The following is a 23,203-nucleotide window of genomic DNA, read 5'->3' as shown; positions in this document are numbered from 1 at the left end:
GAAAGAGAAAGCGACGCAGAACCTCTGGTGACTGTAAGCAGTCTGAGGAGATAAAAGCAGCAGCAGCAGCAGCAGCTCGCCCACTCAGTCAGAAACATGATGTTCCACAGAGAGCTGCTCCAATCAGCTGCTCTCCTCCAGACTCTGAATCATCTTCAACCGCCTACGATCATGTTTCAACTTATGATTACTGCGTCATCGGCCTCACCAATATCACCAACATCACCAATATCACCAACATCACCAACATCACCAACATCACCAATATCACCAACATCACCAACATCACCAATATCACCAATATCACCAACATCACCAACATCACCAATATCACCAACATCACCAACATCACCAACATCACCAACATCACCAATATCACCAATATCACCAATATCACCAACATCACCAACATCACCAACATCACCAATATCACCAACATCACCAACATCACCAATATCACCAACATCACCAATATCACCAATATCACCAACATCACCAACATCAACAATATCACCAACATCACCAATATCACCAACATCACCAATATCACCAATATCACCAACATCACCAACATCAACAATATCACCAACATCACCAATATCACCAACATCACCAACATCACCAATATCACCAACATCACCAATATCACCAACATCACCAACATCACCAATATCACCAACATCACCAACATCACCAACATCACCGCCACCATCGCCAACATCACCAACACCACCACCACCATCATGGCTGTTGGTGATGGTGTTGTTGGTGTTGTTGGTGATGGCGGTGGTGATGTTGGTGTTGTTGGTGATATTGGTGATGTTGGTGATGGTGGTGTCGGTGATGTTGGTGATGGTGTTATTAGTGATGTTGGTGATGGTGATGGTGGTGTTGATGGTGTTGTTAGTGATGTTGGTGGTGTCACCAACAACATCAGCAACATCACCGGTGATCAGCTGGAAAACACAACTGACTACTACAGAGACAGAATCAACTGAAGTCCAGATGTGTGTGTAAAAGTTAATGATTGATGGAGGAGGAAGTGAAACCTGCTAATCATTCCTCCACATGACAAACATCCTGAGGACAAAGGTATGTGTGTTTCAGCAGAGTGAGAATGAGTCCATCCACTGATGGAGACACAGTGTTTCATAGAGAGGACACCTGGACATCCTGTCTTCTCTCGTGTCTCTCTTTTCTCCCACGTAGGAGCTTCTTCACCAAAAGTTTGAGGAACTTTAATTCCACAAAAACGTACTCTGGATCAGAAGCTTACAGGAGGGACGAAACACTAGAAAATTCATCAAGTGTCCACTGATGGACCAAAACAAAGGACGTCCTCTGGAAGACGTCCCCCGGAAGACGTCCCCTGGAAGGCGTCTTCTGCATCAGTCTGAGCTTGGCTGTTGGTCCACTGCCTGTTAAACGTCTGGAGCTGTTACGTCCTAAACACTGTCAGACATAAACTACAAGCAGGTTTTAATAAATCCGGGATTTGTCAATTAGTGACATTTGCCGCTGTAAGCCCCGCCCCCGCGTCCTTTCAGAAGGAATGACCCCCCAACAGGGACTATTGGGAACTAAGTCCAGGTGAAAGTCCATGTTTCTGTCCCATTGAATGTAAAGTGATGAAGATGAGGAACTCTTCACAGCTTCAGCTGCAGAGCTTCAGAGTGTTTCAGTTAACAGCTGACTAATAATACACCAGCAGAGTGAGTGAGAGGGCGAGCAAGAGTGAGGGAGAGGCGGTGTTGTCCGATCAATAACCTCCTCATAACTTTTATTTATAGCTGCACTGCATGAAAAATGTTCAAAGCACCAGAATAAGTTTCTTTGCACCAGTTTGAAAACTCCAAACAAGCCTTTTATATATTTCATAACTGCTTATTATCAAATATGATTGAACCATCAGAAGGAGCTGCTGCTGTTTTCATGTTTTTCTGCCACTTGACAGAAAATCTTTTTAAAATAATGACAAACAAAATTTATTGTATGAATCTAAACCATATAAAAAAAACCTCCATAAACATCAGCATCTATTTGGTTTCCACTATAAATGTAATCAAAATTAATAAACAGCTGCAGGCAACAAATAAAACAAAAGTTAACTATGACTCATCACGTCTGTATTCAACTGGAATAATAAATACAGTTTTCAGTCTTTGGAGAATAAAAGTTATGTATTAAATTCATTTTCTCTGTTACCATAGTGACTGTATTTTGTTGTTACCTTCTGTACTTTGGCGGCGACGGCTGGCTCCTCCTCCTTTCTGGCTGCGACTCTCTGCAGGGAGACAAAATAGAAGAAGTGATGTCAGAGAGCATCCTTCACACTGACAGCTGTAACACCACCTCAGAGCCACAGCAGAACTCCAGTAACATCACAACGTCAACATCATCCTCCCAACAACAGGACTGAACTCAACCACATTAGGTTACACTGCCACCTGGTGATCAGACATCCTCAGTGCACTTCACAGTGAAGACAACGGCTGCAGGACCACCAAATACATCATGTCCAACATAACAGACTTTTACTGCATCGGTTTACATGCACACACAAAGTGGTCCGTTATGATCTATGTCTTATATCTGTTAATATATATAATTATATCTTATAGCTGTTATTATATTATACATGTTATTATATATCCAACTTTCTCTTTTATTTTGCTCATGAGTGCATAATCTATCACTCTAATTTCTACATTCAGCTTCAAAAAATACATTAAGGTAAAGACACAAGTTGAACAAATATATGACTTTAAATTTTTTAACAAACAAAACATAAATAACCGTATGTCAACCGTCAGTCTGAAAACAGAGATGCAGCCGACACATTTTAAATGTACAATAATTTAGGCTTCTTTGGTGTTCTTGTCTCTTCTCGTTTCTCATGGAAGATTTTTTTACGAGTTCTTTAATGAGACTTCAGTGAGTGAGGGACGGACCAGCAGCCTGAAGGACCCTGATAACAGGACCATGTACAGACAGTTCAGTAACTCTTAGTTTGGTTCTGGACGACAGAATCAACAGATGAAGCGGGACATCAGCTGTTCTCCTGCCAGACTTCTGATCAACACCTCAAACTTTAATAACCTGTTCGGGAGTTTTTCTCTCCAATATAAAAAGTGATTCAAATGTTTCTGATAGTTTTACTTTTCAAAGCTGATAGTTTAACTTGTCTGTCCTCTCACCTTGGCACCGGTCCTGGTCCTGGTCCGGATGTCTCCCACATCCTTCAGCTTGGACTTGTAGAGCATCCAACGGTAGCGCAGCTCCTCCAGACCCACATCCTCTGCTGGTCCAGAACTGGCCTCACTGCCCAGACCTCCCGGTCCCTCTGGACCCTCCAGATGTCCCGGTCCCTCCGGACCCTCCAGACCTCCCGGTCCCTCCAGATGTCCTGGTCCCTCCTGGAGCAGCAGCTGAAACTGGTCCTGACCCCAGGACACTCCGTCCCTCAGAGCCTGGACCAGGACACAACAGATTATTAAACATGAATCCATAGTGATCTATAACGCTCTGTTAGTTTCAATCCAGTTCAGTTTTATTTAATAGTTTTATTTATTCAAATAGAATAAATCAGAACATAAATCATCTCAGACATTAAAACATCAGACTGACAGATTGTTGCTGCAGAAACCAGGTTTAATACTAATAAATCAGTTCAATGATCAATTATCAAATCAGTTACTGAGAAAAACAAACAGGAAAATCTATGTAATGAAGTACTTACTGAATACATGAAGTACTTACTGAATACATAGAGGTAGAATTTACATATAATATACACTGCTCCAAAAAATAAAGGGAACACTTAAACACCTCAATGTAACTCCAATCAATCCCACTTGTGTGAAATCAAGCTGTCCAGTTCGGATCAACACTGATTGAGGATCAGTTTCACCTGCTGTTGTACAAATGGAACAAACAGGTGGAAATGAGGCAATTATCAAGACAACCCTATAAAGGAACGGTTCTGCAGGTGGTGACCACAGACCGGTTCTCTGTCCTCGTCCTTTCTGGATGATCGTTGGTCCCTCTTGCATTTTGTCAGTGTCCTCACCACTAGAGGGAGCATGAGGTGTCTCCAACCCACAGAAGTTGTTCAGGTAGTGCAGCTCATCCAGGATGGCACATCAATGCACGCTGTGGCAAGAAGGTTTGCTGCGTCTGTCAGCACAGTGTCAAGAGGACGGAGGACATACCGGGAGACGGGCCGGTCCACCAGGAGACGTGGAGGGGGCCGTAGGAGGACAACAACCCGGCAGCGGGACCGCTATCTGCTCCTTTGTGCAAGGAGGAGCAGGAGGAGCGCTGCCAGAGCCCTACAAAATGACCTCCAGCAGGCCACTAATGTGCATGTTTCTGCTCAAACTGTCAGAAACAGACTCCATGAGGGCGGTAGAGGGCCCGACGTCCACAAGTGGGGTCTGTGCTCACAGCCCGACACCGTGCGGGGCGACCGGACTTTACCGGAGAACACCGAGATCGGCAGCTTCTCCGTCGGCGCCCTGCGGTCTTCACGGACGAGAGCAGGTTCACACTGAGCACATGTGACAGACGTGACGGAGTCTGGAGACGCCGTGGAGAACGTTCTGCTGCCTGCAACATCCTCCAGCGGGACCGGTTCGGCGGCGGGTCAGCGACGGTCTGGGGAGGCGTTTCTTCGGAGGGCAGCGCAGCCCTCCGTGTGCTAGCCAGAGGTACCCTGACTGCCATTAGGTCCCGGGATGAGATCCTCAGACCCGTTGAAGACCATCTGCTGGTGCAGCGGGTCCTGGGTTCTTCTGATGCAGGACAATGCTCGGCCTCATGTGGCTGGAGTGTGTCAGCAGTTCCTGCACGATGAAGGCATCGACGCTCCGGACCGACCCGTCCGTCCCCCAGACCCGAATCCAATCCGGCACATCCGGGACATCGCGTCTCGTTCCGTCCGCCGACGCCACGTCCACCGCAGACTGTCCGGGAGTGGACCGATGCTTTGATCCGGGTCTGGGAGGAGATCCCTCAGGAGAACATCCGTGGTCTCATCAGGAGCATGCCCAGGTGTTGTAGGGAGTGATACAGGCACGTGGAGGACACACACACTACTGAGACTCATTTGGACTTGTCTTCAGGAATCTCCACAGAAGTTGGATCAGCCTGTGATCTGATTTTTCCACTTTTATTTGGAGTATGATTCTGAATCCAGACCTCCATGGATAATGATTCTGATTTCCATTGATCATTCTGATGTTATTTTGTTCTCAACACATTCCACTATGTAATGAATCAAGATTTGAACTGGAATATTTCATTCATTGACATCTAGGATGTGTTGTTTAAGTGTTCCCTTTAGTTTTTTGAGCAGTGTAAATATCGGTATAAAATGAACTTTGTCTGCACTTCCTGTTTAATGATAATATTTTCAGGTTATTACATCAGTCTCTGAGACGGTCTCCCCACCCCGTGATGCTGTAACAGTTGAAGACAGCGTGAAAGGAAGTCTTTTTTATCATGAAATCATAAAACCTGCAGGACAGGTGTGTTTTCAACAGGTTATGATTGAATATAAATAATATATGATCCCATCTGTGTGTCAGGTTACATCCTCTCAGCTCACAGAGCAGCAGGTGGAGTTAAACTGCAGAACCTGACCTTCAGTGTGTCCTGTCTCATCTGCACCTCTTTGGTACCGAGCGGTGCCTCCTTGGTTCTGAGGATCCCCGACAGGATCTTGTTCTCTTTGGACAGCCAGGCCTCAAACTCCCTCCTCCTGGATCGGAGGAGTCCTCTGCTCCCCTGAAAAAAAACACACCACAAACAGGTCAGAGCGGTGGAGGTTTGTTACCCAGCAGTGTCTGAAAGTTTGTGTTTGGAAACGGGAGGAACTCTCAAAAACTACTTGACAGCAAAATCAACCACATGACATCATTGTTGTGTTTGAACAGCTGATTCTCGCTGTCATTCCTCCTAAGCCCCGCCCACCGCTGCCCGTCTTACACGTCTGAGTTTTAGATGTCGTAGAGACGACTTGGTTCTTTAACTTTGTGCTTCTAAATGAAATGAAACCAGTTAACAGAGAGAACGAACACTTCGTCTGAGTAATCATACCGATGTGTGTTGAACTGCTGGCGTCCACGTCGTCTTGGCTGAGTCCCGTCTGAACAGGGTGAAAGCTCCTCCTCCTTCTGCTCCTCCTCCTGCTGGTGCTAGTGCTGCTCCTCCTGCTGCTGCTCCTAGTGCTGCTGCTCCTAGTGCTGCTCCTCTTCCTCCTCCTCCTCCTCCTCCCTCTGTGCTGTCTCCTCCAGAGCTCATCCTTCCCGCCTCCCCCCTGCTGGTCCGTCGGACTGATACTCCTCCTCCTGAGGCGCCCCCTGCTGACGTGTCTCTGTTGGGACTTCCTGTGGGCGTGTCTTTGAGAACTTCCTGTTTGCTGTGAATCCTCCAACCAGAAGAATCCACTTGGTCTCCATCAGAGGAGCGTCCTCCGTCTCTGACTGGACCTGATGAGAGGACATGCTCCTCACCGTATCCCTCACCGAGGCTAAGGCTCCACCCACCTTTCCTTAACGACACCACGCCCTCCCCTTCCTCTCCCTCCAGGCCTCCTCCTCCTGCTCCTCCTCCTGCAGGTCCAGAGTTCTTCAGGCCTCCGGATTGGTCAACATGTCCTGAGGAGATGTTCAGCAGCCTGTCGGACAAACAGAGACGTTAAATGTTCTGCAGGTCTGATACACGACAGTAAGAAGACGTTTCTTCCACCCGACCCACACTGAAGACACATCCGTCCCTGTCCTCCTCATCGGTCCCTGTCCTCCTCATCTGTCCCTGTCCTCCTCATCTGCCCCTGTCCTCCTCATCCATCCATGTACTCCTCATCAGTCCCTGTCTTCCTCATCCGTCCATGTCCTCCTCATCAGCCCCTGTCCTCCTCATCAGTCCATGTCCTCCTCATCAGCCTCTGTCCTCCTCATCCGTCCCTGTCCTCCTCATCAGCATGTTCTCATCATCCGTCCCTGTCCTCCTCATCAGCCCCTGTCCTCCTCATCCGTCCATGTCCTCCTCATCCGTCCTCCTCAGATACCTGTGCAGGTTGAGGCTGGTGTTGTACAGGGTGAACCAGGACTCTTTGAGGTGCTTCATGTCCCGCAGGATGTGGACTTGTCCCTCTGCTGACGTCTTCTCCAGAACCTCTTGACCCTGGACCTCCATCTGCTGCAGCTGGAGCTCCTTCTCTGGGAACTCTCCCAGCGCTCTCTGAGGACGAAGACACGGAGGACAGACAGATAAGACTTAAAGAGGAAATGTTTCATCATGCAGAGCTCGGTCTCTGAACTGGCTTCTTCATCTTCATCTTTAAATGATTCTTATTTTAATATTAAAAAAAAAAAAAGCAACATGGTCACAGAACTAATACCAGGATGACTGTTGGCTGAGTGATGAAGATGAAGATGAAGGGTTGACTCTGTCAGGTGTTTCACTGAATCTTTAGTTCTGGATTTAGAGTCCAGGAGTTGGTGGATGAAGAAATCACATGTTGCTCAAATTGTAAAGGACATCTCAGAAAATAAAATATTCTCCAAACTGGATCAAATCTGTCCTTAAAATCCTGACACTAAAGGAAATCTTTCAGACCGACGGGACGATGATACGTCAGAAGAGGTTCCGGCACCGACCTGGGCTTCGTACTGCCGCCCCTCGATGCTCCACCCTGCTGACGCTCCGTAGAAGGACTCCAGCTTCTGCTTCATGATCATCAGCCACTTCTGCAAGTTCAGCAGGCTGTCGTGGAAAATCTCGTGGTCGGAGATGTTGTCCTCACTCTCCTGAACTTTCTCCTGCAGACACCAGATACAAGAGGCTCAGTTTACCCACATTCATCTATTAAAATAAATATTCAAATATTTAATGACAGACATAAAGCCTGCACATGTGTCCTGTCTCACCCTGACTGTCCTGTACTGATGTCTCCATTCAACGTAGAGCTTCTCGAACTGAGTCCTGTTGCTCTGACTGGAGGACACCAGTGTCTCCAGGGCAATGAGGTGGGCTTCACAGTCCTCCAGGTCCCTCTGCAGCACCTGAGGACACACAGGGACACACACACACAGGGACACACATGATGAGATGAGACAACACAACAACACACACCAGGCAGCGTCTGATCAGACAAACTGATTTATTATTTATAATCATCCATCCATTATCTATACCCGCTCTATCCTGAACAGGGTCACGGGGGGCGGAGCCTATCTCAGCTCACATTGGGTGAAGGCAGGGTTCACCTGGACAGGTGGTCAGTCCATCACAGGGACAACACAGAGAGACAGATGGAAACAAAGACCGTTCACGCTCTCATTCACACCTCAGGGACATTTGTAGAACCACCAGTTAACCTGATAGCATGTTTCTGGATGGTGGGAGGAAGCTGGAGAACCGAGAGAACCCACTCAGGCACACGGAGAACCTGCAGACTCACACAGGAAGGCCGGGATTCAAACCCAGAACCTTTTTGCTGTGAGGCGACCATGCTAACCGCTGCACCGCCCAGTATTTATAATCAATGGTCTTAAAATGAGAATAAATTGCTGAAAATAAATAATGGCGTCATCAGAACAAACATCTTCTTGAGCAGCAGCAGAGAAGCAGCTGAATTAACGTGTACTGGGCATGCTCAGTGGACAGATAGTTTGAACACTACAAAGATCTCCACCTGAAGCTGCTGCATCTGTGGAGAAGCTGCAGGATGATCTGAATCCACGGAGACGACGCTAAGAGAGGAGGATCTGTATTTATCAGACTCACCATGAACTGGTCCGCCTGGCTCTTCTTGGCCAGGATGTCCGGCTGCAGGCTGTCAGCGGAAATCAGTCGGTCTCTGAAGGAGGACAGCTTGGACTGGATCAGCTGGTAGGCGTCTCCGAAGTCTTTGGTTCTGGAGATGAGGCCCTGTGGAGGGAGATGTTACACAGGTGGAGATACCTGGACCGCAGGAAATGAGGGATGCTGAAACATCTTCAACACGTGTGGAAGACAACAGGCTGTGCAGGACCTTTCATCCTTAGTGTCTCCAAACAATCCGTCTCTGATTTCATCATTTTTCTGTCTGCAGTGACCGACATCCTTCATTCAAAGGGAGGCTGTCGCTCAGTCGGTAGAGAGGGCTTCACACTAATCAGAAGGTTGGCGGTTCGATCCCCAGCTCCTCCTGTCCACATGCCTAAGTATCCTTGAGCAAGACACTGAACCCCAAGTTGCTCCTGATGGTGAACCATCGGTGTGTTGTAAGTCGCTTTGGATAAAAGCGTCAGCTAAATGTAATGTAATTCTGACGGAGACGCTGACCTATATCAAAAAAATGTTCATTCTGCGTCTCTGCTCGTTAATCACCCGTATTTCCTGCAGACAGAGAGATTATGTCTCCGCTGCAGGATTACAGAGAAAGAAAGAAACTCTGAGTGGAGACCCGGGGGAACCGACCCAGGCAGATGCTCTCCTCCTCTGGGTTGGGTTCTGTTGGAGATCCCTCCCTGTTAAAGGGATGTTACCCCCTTCAACAGTATTTCAGTCCCCCCTGAGGTGAAGTATCCCAGAGATCAGCTGGGATAAGTTTCTAAAAATAGATACAGAGGGTATCTATACTCACTTTATCCTCCTCTGACCTGCTGAGGATGAAGAGGGAACAGATAACGGGGGGATGGATGAACTGAAACATCCAGAAGATGGTAGTAAAGTTCAACATGGACTCGTCTATAAACAGCATGAGTCCACATTCAGGATGCAGTGATCCTCTGGGAAACACAGCAGGGATGATGGAGCTCCGAGGAGAACTGAAGCAGTGATGTTTCACCATCATTCTCACAGTTTTGGTATTAAATACAGACATATTCAGGATGCAGAATCCTGCTTGAGGCTGCTGAGTAGTTTCCATTCCGACAATTTAAAAGTTGATTTTAATCCAAGAATTAAAGCAAAAGTTATTAAAACCAGTTTTCTTCTTCAGGTCTGTCAGATACTTTCAACAGTCTACATGGCAGCAGGTCACAGTAGGGTTTTATTTTTTTAAAGTATAAAATAATACTCAAGAATATAAATTTATGTACAGCCTACATGATGTGGTGTTTTAAAAAAAAAACACCAAAAGATCCAATTAGATTATTGGATCAACAAGCACTAGAAGTAAACAGCAGCAGCATCATTCAAATCTAAAGCATCTCCATCCCTGTTGCTCCCTCACTGAACTCAACTTCAACTTATTATTTCTGCCAGAGGATTCTGGATAAAACAATCTTTGAATCTTGACACATCTTTTCTTGTTAAGTCGTATCGTCTCTTCCTGAACTATTAGCATTCCAGCTGTTTTAATATCATTTATTTATGAAAAATGTCCCTGTGTAAATATTGTGTGAACGTACCAACAGTCGTCCCTAACCCCGAGAGTGATGTCTCAGAGTGAGACAGTGAGACAGCAGCAGCTGATACCTGCAGCCGGCTCCTCCTCTGCAGCAGCTGAGAGTGCAGCAGCTCTCTGTTCCTGATGGCGGCGCTCAGCTCCCCCTGCAGACCCTCGGACCGCTCCGGGCCGAACACCGAGTCCAGCAGGTTGGTCTTCGCCTGCAGCAGACCGAAGCGCTCCTGCAGCTGGATGCTGTCCTTCAGGAGACGCTGACGGGGAGGACAGAAGAGGACACGTCCGTCTGTGAACACTGACTGAAGTTAAAGAGTCACCCTGGTTTAAAGGTCTTACACTTTACTTTGCAATGATGAAATAAATAAGAACATTTACTATAAATTCTTGTATAAATGTTGAAAACTCCCAGGAAACATCTCCTCACAGGATTTCACAGAGACTTAAAGAGAATTTCTGACTCCGCTGCAGCAGTGATGCAACTCTTACAGCAGCAGCAGCTTCTTCCACCTCCGACATGAAACAGACGGCTGGAAGTCTTTATGATGGGTTTTAACATCAGGACGTAAATGTGTGGACAGGTGGGACGTAGGTGGGACGTCTACTGACCCACCGTCTCACAGCGTCTTGAGTAAGACTGGAAAAAACTGGACTTTGTACTATATTTGTTTACCTCGGTGATTGTTTACCTCTGTTTGTTTACCTGTATGTGTGTTTGTTTACCTCGATGTTCTGGACCAGCATGGCGATGTGGGAGAAGTCGGTGACCTCGGCCGAGGCCTCCATCACCTGAGAGACGACGTGGCTCCACTGGGCGTAGACCAGCAGGGGGTCCTGGAGGACGTTCCTCAGCTCCGACTCGGACTCTGAACACAGTCGGGTCGCTCGGCACTTCACACTGAGACACAAAGAGGACAGACGGTGGAGTGAGAATCTAAAGAGGACACAGACGGGATCCTCCGGAGGAGATGAGCAGGTTTGAACACGTGTGGTCATCAGTATTTATCATCCACAGTAAACCGTCTCCGACCTCTGGTGCTCTTTGACCACGGCGAGGAGGTCGTCAGAAAGGTGCCGCGAGTCCTCCGAGAACCTGAAGAGCTCCTTCAGCTGAGCTTTCAGCAGCTCCACCTGAGATTCCTCCCCCGCAAGAGTGTTCCTCACTCCCTGAAACCAACGACACAGAGCAGCAGACTGAGTTTCAATCAAACAACTGACCTCCATCTGCATTCTTCTGACATGTTCCTGACATCATGATCACACCAGTCGGTTCTCTCGCTCACTGACAAGAAGAACTTCTACCGGATGAAATGTCTCAGCTGAAAGAACCACAGAAAGCTCAACTGACATGGTGAAATAACTGCAGACTGAGAAACAAATCAAATGAGTCAGAAAAGCATGTCGGTGTTTTGTTTATATTTTCTGGAGAGTTTTGTGCATTTACATGACAGAACTCAATAAAAATGGTTAATATTCACTATACAGTAAACGGAGTCTACATCCGGGACCAGCGAGTTATTTGAGACACACAAACAAGGAATGTGAGAATAATGAAAAGACAATAATACAGCTGCTTCTTTCTGAATATGTTGATGTTGTTGTTGTTGTTGTTGTTGCATGAACACAATGTCTTCTGCAGAATTTAAAGACATTAACTGAGATGTTTTTAATCCCTGTAGTCTGTCAGTTTCTTAATCTTTTAATGCACGACTTGTTTTTCTGACTCTGTTACATTAAAGCAGCCATAAATAAATAAAAAATCCTGCTGTTAGTAACCTCTTCAGTCTGTCCTGCTAACAGTAACCAACATAAATGTTTTTTACAAATATTTAAAATATGTTGTTTACACTGATTCATATTCTCAGTGTCCTGATATATTATATATTCTCAGAGTAACACCTGCTACACTCGGATTAGTCACCAGACTCAGCACCAATCATCACATGTTCATGAATAAATCAGGATGGATGTTGAGTGAAACAGGGGAAACGACTCTGAGTGTCCCTGAGTGGAACTGAGTGTCCCAGAGTGGACCTGAGTGTCCTTGAGTGGACCGGAGTGTCCTTGAGTATCCCCGAGTGGACCCGAGTGTCCTTGAGTGTCCCTGAGTGGACCTGAGTGGACCTGAGTGGACCCGAGTGGACCTAAGTGTCCCTGAGTGGACCTGAGTGGACCTGCGTGTCCTTGAGTATCCCCGAGTGGACCTGAGTGGACTTGAGTGTCCCCGAGTGGACCCGAGTGGACCTGAGTGGACCTGAGTTCATCTTAAATCCATCAACATAACTGTACAGATGAATGATGATTGATTCCTCTCACTTAATTTGACTAATTTACTTTAATCAGATGATTATCAATAACCTTATCCAACCTTTGATTATAGATTATTATTATTAGACCAGCGCTGAATACAGGATAATATGTAAAAAGTGGGATTTATTCACACGACACACCTTTCTTTCAGGTTGTTGGAGTACAATGTTTTTTAAACTGTTTGTAATTCTTTCCATTTCCTGTCCAAACGTAGAACAAACTAAATCACCTGTGGAAACACATTCAAATGTAAATCAGTGTAGTTTTCTGTTTAAAATCCATTTCACGTCTTTAACAGGGAGTAGACTGTCGCGGGGAGGTGACAGCCTGTCGACGCCCCCAGATGACGGACAGCTGAGTGCATCGGATCATTCAGCAGTCCAGTCACACCAATGAGCTGGTCCACTGGTCCACTGGTCCACAGGTCCACAGGTCCACTGGTCCACTGGTCCACAGGTCCACTGGTCCACTGGTCCACAGGTCCACAGGTCCACTGGTCCACTGGTCCACAGGTCCACTGGTCCACAGGTCCACAGGTCCACAGGTCCACAGGTCCACAGGTCCACAGGTCCACTGGTCCACTGGTCCACACCGCTCTTGTCTGTCACCTCCTTCGTGCTGCTTCTGCCTCACGCTGCAGACATCCATCTAAAAAGCTCCCTACAGAGATTCTCATGTTTCGCTCCACGGTGAGACAGCTCTGCTTCATGCTCAGCCGGCGGTGACTTCCCAGACAAACAGGCGGGTAAACCTGATATATGTCACAGTGTGAGGCTGCCAGGTGGAAATAATAACGTACCTGTGGCTCCAACACACCTCTCTGAGGCATCCACAGAGTTCACAGCTCCTGTCAGAGATCTGGTTCAAAACACCGGGATGCAGATAAAGAACTCAGAGTTCTTCTGTCAGGACACGTTGAGTTATCACCGTGTTTTTTGTGAGGAGAGGCTGTAAGAGAAGCTGTCGCCATGACAACCAATGGGGAATTCAAAATGAAGAAATCCGAACAACAGCAGTCAAAGACGACATGCAGGAGAGACAAGGAAGGGAACGCATCGTGGACTGAGTGTTAGGCCCGGTCCGTGTTTTCTACCAACTGAAGTGAGTTCATAAAACAAGAAAACAAAACTGTCACGAGTGAAAAGTTTCGTCGAACATTTGGACAGACTGGTGACTTTAAAAAGTTCCTGTTTGAGAACTTCACCTTTTTTATTGTTTTGGTACAACTCAAGTTTCAAACTGGTACTGAGAACTGTAATGTGTTTCTGTTCCACTGCTGCTGCTGGACAGAAGAATCAGTGTGTCTATTGAGTGCGTTAAACAGAGGACACAAAAACACGCTGATTTCTGGATAAAATAATTAAAGCTGCAGATATGTTGGAGGGTGACGTGTTCACATGATGAAGTCATTTCCTGTCAGTGCAGATTGAAACAGCACGACTCTGTTAAAACTACAGTCAGAGACATCACATGTTAGAGAACCATTCTGTACTATGACATCATTAACAGATTAGTTGATGACATCACGACAGTATCGACCATCAATCAGATCTAATTAAACTCCGCCCACAAAGAACTGGAAGAAAAATAACGAGAAACTTCAGATGTTCTTCAACTAAACTTTAAACTGTTTCTGTTTTAAGACTGAATATTTAATGTTAAGAAGACATATTAAAGACTTCAACATGTCCTCAGGGGCTTTAAAGAAAGACGTATAACGAAGCATCATTTATCACACTAACAGCTAATAAACAGTCAACGTCATGACAACCCTCCGGCTGTATTCACGTCTATAAGCAGTGTGTTCACATGGACTCAGCTAGAGAGTCTCCACTGATATAAGCAGATGTAAACCTACCGTGAACGTCCTCCACTGTCCCACCATGGTCTCCTCCGTGTGGGCCGAGCGCTCCCTGGACTCGTGGGTGTCCTCCAGCTCGTGGTCCAGCCCCTGCAGCAGCAGCCGGAGGCGGCCGATGTCTTCGCTGAGCCGCTGGCAGCGCGTCACGTACTGGTTGTGGGAGTCCAGGCTGGAGCGGATGCCGTCCTCGGCCTCACACAGGCCCTGCCTCAGCCGCTGCCAGTGCAGCCGCAGTTCCTCCGCCTGCTCCACCACCACCTCCGCCCCTGCCGGCGACGTATTGGCCCGGACCGCCTCCGCCACGCCCTCGATGTGCTGCAGCGTCTTCTCCTCACAGGCCACACTGTCGTCCACAGCCTGAATCAGACGGTGGGAGAAACATGAGGACATGTCGGCTTCTAGTGTGAACTAGCTTGGGTCGATGTGATGGGACAGTGACCTTTGACCTTTGAACACCAAAACCCCATCAGTTCATCGTTGGTACTCAGTGAATGTTTTTGCCAAGTTTGAACAAATTCCCTCCAAGTGTTTTTGAGATATCGCTTTGAAGAGAACGTGACAGAAGAATGAGGGGAACATGAGGTCACGGTGACCTTGACCTTTGACCTCTAAAATGTAATCAGTTCATCCTTGATATCAGGTGAATGTTTTTGCCAAGTTTAAAGAAATTCCCTCAAGATGTTCTTCAGTTATCGTGTTCATAAAAACAAGACGAATGGTAAAAAGCATGTTAGCTCACTTGGCTAACTCCCTGTAAATGATTGCTCTCTTCCTGTATGTGTGTTGATGTGTGTAGAAGTGTCTCTGTGCCCTGAGTCTCACCTGTAAGGTCCTGAGTCTCACCTGTAAGGTCCTGAGTCTCACCTGTAAGGTCCGGTCCTGAGTCTCACCTGCAAGGTCCTAAGTCTCACCTGTAAGGTCCTGAGTCTCACCTGTAAGGTCCTGAGTCTCACCTGTAAGGTCCCGAGTCTCACCTGTAAGGCCCCGAGTCTCACCTGTAAGGTCCGGTCCTGAGTCTCACCTGTAAGGTCCCGAGTCTCACCTGTAAGGTCCTGAGTCTCACCTGTAAGGCCCTGAGTCTCACCTGTAAGGCCCTGAGTCTCACCTGTAAGGCCCGGTCCTGAGTTTCACCTGTAAGGTCCGGTCCTGAGTTTCACCTGTAAGGTCCGGTCCTGAGTTTCACCTGTAAGGTCCGGTCCTGAGTTTCACCTGTAAGGTCCGGTCCTGACTCTCACCTGTAAGGTCCCGAGTCTCACCTGTAAGGTCCTGACTCTCACCTGTAAGGTCCCGAGTCTCACCTGTAAGGTCCTGAGTCTCACCTGTAAGGCCCTGAGTCTCACCTGTAAGGCCCGGTCCTGAGTTTCACCTGTAAGGTCCGGTCCTGAGTTTCACCTGTAAGGTCCGGTCCTGACTCTCACCTGTAAGGTCCCGAGTCTCACCTGTAAGGTCCGGTCCTGAGTCTCACCTGTAAGGTCCCGAGTCTCACCTGTAAGGTCCAGTCCCGAGTCTCACCTATAAGGTCCGGTCCTGAGTCTCACCTGTAAGGTCCGGTCCCTTAGTCTCACCTGTAAGGCCCTGAGTCTCACCTGTAAGGTCCCGAGTCTCATCCCGAGTCTCACCTGTAAGGCCCTGAGTCTCACCTGTAAGGTCCTGAGTCTCACCTGTAAGGCCCCGAGTCTCACCTGTAAGGTCCGGTCCCGAGTCTCACCTATAAGGTCCGGTCCTGAGTCTCACCGGTCCTGAGTCTCACCTGTAAGGTCCGGTCCCTTAGTCTCACCTGTAAGGCCCTGAGTCTCACCTGTAAGGTCCCGAGTCTCATCCCGAGTCTCACCTGTAAGGCCCTGAGTCTCACCTGTAAGGCCCCGAGTCTCACCTGTAAGGTCCTGAGTCTCACCTGTAAGGCCCCGAGTCTCACCTGTAAGGTCCGGTCCTGAGTCTCACCTGTAAGGTCCTGAGTCTCACCTGTAAGGTCCGGTCCTGAGTCTCACCTGTAAGGCCCCGAGTCTCACCTGTAAGGTCCGGTCCTGAGTCTCACCTGTAAGGTCCTGAGTCTCACCTGTAAGGTCCGGTCCTGAGTCTCACCTGTAAGGCCCCGAGTCTCACCTGTAAGGTCCGGTCCTGAGTCTCACCTGTAAGGTCCTGAGTCTCACCTGTAAAGCCTTCAGCTTGTCCTCGGTCGCTGCCTCCGCCTCCATCAGGTCCGTCAGCTCCTTGGTCTTGGACAGCAGCCACGACTGGAACCTGTGAACGCAGCTCTGGTACATCTGGTGCTCCTCGGCGATCTTCTGCAGCCGTGACAGACGCTCCTGCAGGAGAAACATGATGGTGACTGTCAGCTTCACCAGGAACAACATGAGAGTCTGTGTTCTCCTGTGAGATCTGTCAGAGAGCGTGAAACAGGAGGAGGCAGCAGGATGAACAGGCAGCGCTATTCAAACCGTCCTGTGAGCAGTCAGGACAACGGGCTGGTTCACCTAAAATCTGACTGACATGTGAAGATGTGTTTTTATCGGCGGGTGAAGCCTTCAGCATCTGGATCTAACACATCTGGACACTAACTTCACATGAAGCTGCTTGTCTGAAAGTTTTTCTCCAAACACTGAATCAGAATGTTGTTGATGTAAATGAAAGCTTTCAGTGAATAATTGGCAGACGCACTCCGACTCTGAATGTCAACCAGCATCAAATGCAAATACCAGCGACACACAGAGCTGCGCAGCAGGCCACGCCCACACCTCCGTCTCAGACGTCTGACCACAGGAGACGTGCAGAACAACAGTGATAGATTTCATTTCAAGTGCTTCCTGTTTCTTCACTCAAACTGAGGAAGTATTTACGTGTTCTGGTTGTTTCATTCTTATACTTCTTACTTTGAAAGTATTTCTCCTTCCACACGATGTACTGATGGATCTTCGAGTACTTTCAAACATCAGAGCTCTCAGGTTTAAGGGAAAGATTACCAGAGCTGAGCACACAGCAGTAGTTCATATAACGTTTATAACTGGAGCACACAGCCTGGACAGGAAGGGATTTAGAGCAGAATGAAAGTCAGTCTTTGGTTTCTGAGGATCCTGAAGCTGCTTCTCAGTTTATACACATCCTGATCCTTTTTGTTGTGCTTTTATTGTGAAGGTCTGCAGAGAGTTTCAGTGGTTTGTTTTTTTGTCCACAGATGCAGTGTAGATTGTGGAGCCTTGTGTACACAGGTGAGTGTCTTTTTAAACTCTCTCATACATTTACTTTAGACTCCAGTTCGGTTCAACACCTGCAGAATTTCAGAGATAATGAAAAGATGAACAACACCAGAAGCAGCCGTGCTGCTGCAGCCTGAGGTTTGTTACAGGGATGACCTACGCAGTCACAAGAGGCTGTAGCTCAGACGGTAGAGTGGGTCGCACACTAATCAGAAGGTTGGTGGTTCGATCCCCAGCTCTTCCTGTCCACATGCCTAAGTGTCCTTGAGCAAGACACTGAACCCTAAGTTGCTCCTGATGGTGAACCATCGGTATGTGAATGTTCTCCTGATGGCAGCACCTTGCATGGTGATCTGTCTCATTAGTGTGTGAATGGGTGAATGGAAAACCATGTTAAAGAGCTTTGAGACCGAAAGGTGATAAAACTATACAAGTACAGACCATTTACATGACCTGATCACAAAACAGGAAGTTTACAGACTTCACTGCTGAAAATGTACCGTAACAGCTGCTGCAAAAGTTCTGATCATATGTGAATAATGAAAGTATGTAACTGTACGTAGGATTGGAGAAGCATAATATGTCCCTTCCTGTTGCAGAGACACTGTGCTGTACTCTCATTTCACTAACTTTGTGTCTTCTCTCCTGCAGTTTGTTCCTCTTCTTCTTCCAGTTTCTGGTCTTTAACTACTGACCCTCCAACCTGTGTGATGGTTGTTGTTTCTCTAGAATAAGAAACTAGAAGGACCTCCATCAAGGCTCCAACTGTCTCAGATATGCAGAGCCTCTGCCGACTGCTACCTGTGATGTGTAGTCTTCATCTTTCTGGGATGGACGATGTTTCGTCTCTACTGAACTCGACTGCCATCTACGGATTCTCTCGTGCTTCAGATCTGCACCAGACTGATCAGGTTTCTTTCTTCTTCCATCCGTCCACCATGTTCCACTAAAATCAGGCATCTAGTTCGTCCATGAAACTGCTGACAAACAAACCTTCACAGAGGAACCGAACAGACTGAAATATTCACCTCGGCTCTGTCTCTGACGTCGTTGTAGGCCTCCTGCAGCCTCTCCTGGGCCGCCGGCTCCACGCTGGGGTCCTGGGTCCTGTTGTGCAGCGCGGCCGCCTCGTCCAGCAGCCTCTCCAGCAGCGCCGCCTGGCCGTGCACGTCGCTCACCGCGACCCTCTGCTGGTCCACCTGCCAGTGCTTCTCCTTCAGCCCCAGCTGCAGCTCCACGCCGACGTCCAGGCCGCGCTGCTGCCTCGTCAGCCACAGCTCGAACTCCTCGTAGGCCTTCAGGTACTCGCTCCAGTGAAGCCACACCCACTCGATGCGGCTGGATTAACAGGAAACAAGGAGGAGCTTCTCTCAGCAACTCAGTCTGGTCAACCTCAGTGTGTTCACAGAAACATGTTTTTAACTGGATTTTATTTCCCCTTCTGTTTATTTACTAATGAAATCATCCAGGCAGCTACAACTCCAGATGTTGTCATGTGGCTTCTGGTTGAGGTTTGGAACAATCACCTGAGAACACACACACACACACACATTCACGCTCACGCACACGCTCACGCACACGCACACGCTCACACTCACACTCACACACACACACACACACACACACACACACACACACACACACACACACACTCACACACACACACACACACACACACACACACACACACACACACACACACACACACACACACACACACACACACACACACACACACACACACACACACACACACACACACACACACACACACACACACACACACACACACACACACACACACACACACACATACCTGTGACAGTGGATGATGTAGGTGCTGGTCTCCTCCCACAGGCTCTTCAGGTCTTTCAGCTGGGTGTGGGTGGTCATCCTCAGCTCTTCGTCTCCGCTCTGCAGGAGATTCTCTGCCGCCACCAGCACCATGTCCATCTTCACACGACCCTCATGCGCCGACTGATGGATCTTCTGTAAGTGTCGAAGATATGTATACAGTATGTAGGTCAAATACATTCTTTCATATGGTGATATTAGATTAAAGCAAGTCAACAGCTGAGACTGATGCAGCTTTTTCACACAAGTTATTTCATTAGCTTCATGTTTTCTCAAAATAAACACGTCAACCCTTCGATTTTCTGCACAATTCCTGTTTGTTCAAAGGAAGAATAAACACATTTTTATTCAAATGTTCCTGAGTAATAATATTTATTTTGATGTTGTATCTCCAAAGAAGATGTTTAAAGTATCTGTATAAAATAAAAATGCACTTGTGTATATTTTGTATATATAATGTATATTTTTATGAAAAACAATTGAAGGTTGAGTTAAAACGGAATCCTGCAGCTGACTGAAGTCTGAAGTAGCAGCGTGGGTCAGAGGTCAAGGGTCAAACAGAGAGTGAAGCATCTGACCTCTGTCTCCCTGAGTCGGGCCTCAAGGGCGTCACGGGGCCCCTTCGTGTTGTCGTTGGCCTTCAGCCTCTCCTGGACGGCCCGCATCCAGGAGAGGGCCGCCTCCAGGTTCTCCATGAACTCCAGCTGCTCCTGCTGAGTCATGACCGGTCCTGGTTCTGACCTGCAGAACAGAAGACCCGGTTCACACCTGAGGTTAACATGCAGCACAGGTGGGGCTCCAAGTCACTGAGGACAACCTACTCAACTGACATGAATAATATCCAATAGAAAAGCTGTCCTGTGTGATTGACAGGTGAACTGTACAGGAAGTAGGGGGGCCCGATCCTCTCAGACCCGCTGGAATAATTCAGTAATCTGAACCGGTGTGATCGGGTCGGGTCTGACGGTTCAGGTTGGGAATTACAAACCCGAGTGTTCGGACATTTACAAACGTGAAATACTGATGGAAAGAAAAGATTTGTCTATTCCTCTTATTTGCATTTGTGGCTCCGGAAAGTCTCTTTTGTTTTCGCTCTTATTTGCAAGTGATTCCTTTTGTTTTACTTGACGACTCTGTGTCTTTATGTTGTGACCTACAACCAACTCAGTATTACATACGAAAGCAGAGACAGAGGGAATGGAGGTGACTGTTGGTCACACTGTATAAAGCTGAACTATGGAGGAGTGACGTGGGCCTTTTTGCTCCACACCTCTCTTTGAGGGGTGGAGTTGCTCCTTCTTGCAAGAATAAATGTCCGATGTGTTTGATTTTGAATCAATTCTCTGAGTCATTTTTCAAACAAATACATTTCTAACAGACGGAAGATGGAAGGCTCCGATTGTGATGACTGTCCTACTATAATAGTAATAATAATAATAATAATAATAATAATATAATAATAATATAATTATATGTAAATTGAGCCAATATCATTTGTATTTTGTATTAATTCCAACACAAGTTAAAACTACTGTCGTTACTGCTGTTCTCGTTATTTGTTCCCTGTCTGATTATGTTGTAAAAACTTCCAGGAATTCAGTCTCCTGCATTCAGAGCGCTGCTGCGGTGTCAGAAAGTATTCGTGTCCTCCGGACAAACAGTCGGGTGGAAAACAACTTCAAATAACTGGAGAGACGAGGCAGTGAGAGTGGAATGTGTGAGGAGGAGCGTCGTCGCTCTGCAGGAGCCTGAAGAGGCACAACGTCATCTCAGAGGGAAATAAAACAGGAAGCACCACACATTTCCCTCAATGACTCATTTCTACCCACCACAACATTCCTTCTGCACAACATCTGCACACACAAACTACACACTGCACACACTGTAACACACAAACTACACACAAACTGTAACACACAAAACACACAAACTACACACACTGTAACACACAAACTACACACACTGTAACACACAAACTGTAACACACAAAACACACAAACTACACACACTGTAACACACAAACTGTAACACACAAAACACACAAACTACACACTGCACACACTGTAACACACAAAACACACAAACTACACACAAACTGTAACACACAAACTACACACTGCACACACTGTAACACGCAAAACACACAAACTGTAACACACAAAACACACAAACTACACACACTGCACACTCTGTAACACACTGTAACACTCTGTAACACTGTAACACACTCTGTAACACACTCTGTAACACACTGTAACACTGTAACACTCTGTAACACACTGTGTAACACTCTGTAACACACTCTGTAACACACTGTAACACTGTAACACTCTGTAACACACTGTGTAACACTCTGTAACACACTCTGTAACACACTGTAACACTGTAGCACTCTGTAACACACTCTGTAACACTCTGTAATACTGTAACACTCTGTAATACTGTAACACACTGTAACACTGTAACACACTCTGTAACACACTGTAACACTCTGTAACACACTGTAACACTCTGTAACACACTCTGTAACACACTCTGTAACACAGATTGATCCACACTGACAGATTAAACAGTGAATACTCATCATCTGCATTTCCTGTTTTTCTTCTCCGTCACAAACTAAACCGATCAGCGGGTTGTTCGTCATAATTATTCTAGTTGTGTTAAATAGTTTAAATTCAGACCTACTAGTAACCGCTGGTTTGTACTGAAGTGAAACTCTGTCCGTATATGGCCACTTCCGCCTCTGCTCCGTCCGTTTGACAGCTCGTGCAGTAAACTTAATCCATCCCCTGTCACGTGCCTGTTGTATTCACCTGTTTTGTTTACTTTTCACGCAACTATGTTGCCGCGCGCACTTTTAATCCAACATGTGAACATTGACACAACTTCCGTGTTTTGTTACCGACCTGAACGTGCGGTGCTGTTCTGGAGGTGAAGACTCACCGCTCCGGTTTACGGTACCGACGCCGGCAGATTCAACTCTAACCGGGAAGTCGTATCTGTCGGCAGCTCGCCGGTGATGTGACGCAGAGCCGTTGACGTCCCGAGATCACAGATCTGTCTGTTTAGAACAGCACGCGCTCCTTCTGTCACTGAACGAACCGGACGCGGTGCGCGTTCATGTGTTTGCGTCATGAAAATAAACCGACTCACGGCCGATGCTCGTGACCTCTGTCCGCTGAGCCGCGTGAAGTTATGGTGGAGGAAGTGGAGGAAGTGGAGGCGAGGCCGCCGGGAGGGGGAGGGGAGGGGAGGGGAGGGGGTCAACGGGCAGACCGCCGTGTTGCCTTCATGGGCTCCCCGGAAACGGCATTATCACCAGCATCATAGTGAAACTGTACAAAGCTTTTCTCAAATCTTGTTAAAGAAAACGAAATAAAAACCTGAAGAGGTGCATTGTGGGACTTCCTGAAGGAATGACGCTGAACGGAAATCTGCACAGATCGTCCTCCACCAGCAGGGCGAAGAGTGCTTTCTGAACAGTCACACACCTGAGCTGCAGCTCTTCTATCAAAGGTGGTGAACAAATAACGTTATATTATTATTATTATTATTATTATTATTATTATTATAAGCTGCATCCAT

General features: G+C 47.2%; 1 protein-coding gene across 3 annotated transcripts in view; it reads right to left on the bottom strand.

Annotated features, from left to right (window-relative positions):
• Window positions 1-22,816, bottom strand: part of syne3 (spectrin repeat containing, nuclear envelope family member 3) — a 25,076-nt gene extending 2,260 nt beyond the window's left edge. For 2 of the 3 annotated variants that reach the window (XM_069720771.1, XM_069720774.1), the window contains exons 1-18: window positions 22,525-22,816; window positions 20,194-20,356; window positions 19,578-19,750; window positions 18,790-19,099; window positions 16,718-16,873; window positions 14,565-14,924; window positions 11,427-11,563; window positions 11,120-11,294; window positions 10,471-10,653; window positions 8,794-8,937; window positions 7,935-8,069; window positions 7,665-7,826; window positions 7,073-7,245; window positions 6,621-6,679; window positions 6,100-6,194; window positions 5,644-5,787; window positions 3,198-3,470; window positions 2,231-2,284 (exon numbers count right to left, since the gene is read on the bottom strand). In XM_069720771.1, coding sequence (XP_069576872.1) covers window positions 2,231-2,284; window positions 3,198-3,470; window positions 5,644-5,787; window positions 6,100-6,194; window positions 6,621-6,679; window positions 7,073-7,245; window positions 7,665-7,826; window positions 7,935-8,069; window positions 8,794-8,937; window positions 10,471-10,653; window positions 11,120-11,294; window positions 11,427-11,563; window positions 14,565-14,924; window positions 16,718-16,873; window positions 18,790-19,099; window positions 19,578-19,750; window positions 20,194-20,337 — 2,877 coding nt within the window. In that variant the 5' untranslated portion in view covers window positions 20,338-20,356; window positions 22,525-22,816. Of the gene's footprint in view, window positions 1-2,230; window positions 2,285-3,197; window positions 3,471-5,643; window positions 5,788-6,099; window positions 6,195-6,620; window positions 6,680-7,072; window positions 7,246-7,664; window positions 7,827-7,934; window positions 8,070-8,793; window positions 8,938-10,470; window positions 10,654-11,119; window positions 11,295-11,426; window positions 11,564-14,564; window positions 14,925-16,717; window positions 16,874-18,789; window positions 19,100-19,577; window positions 19,751-20,193; window positions 20,357-22,303; window positions 22,490-22,524 lie in introns of those variants that run through there. The other variant, XM_069720772.1, reaches the window with a different exon arrangement.
• Between the last annotated feature and the right edge of the window lie 387 nt (window positions 22,817-23,203).

Source organism: Brachyistius frenatus, unplaced genomic scaffold (genome assembly GCF_029030835.1).
Source record: "Brachyistius frenatus isolate BFR_SWC_R1_liver_20210118 unplaced genomic scaffold, ASM2903083v1 Contig_250, whole genome shotgun sequence".
In the NCBI taxonomy this organism is placed as follows: Eukaryota; Metazoa; Chordata; class Actinopteri; family Embiotocidae; genus Brachyistius; species Brachyistius frenatus.
The sequence above is the reverse complement of the archived record's forward strand: the minus strand, read 5'-3'. Positions and strand labels throughout refer to the sequence as shown.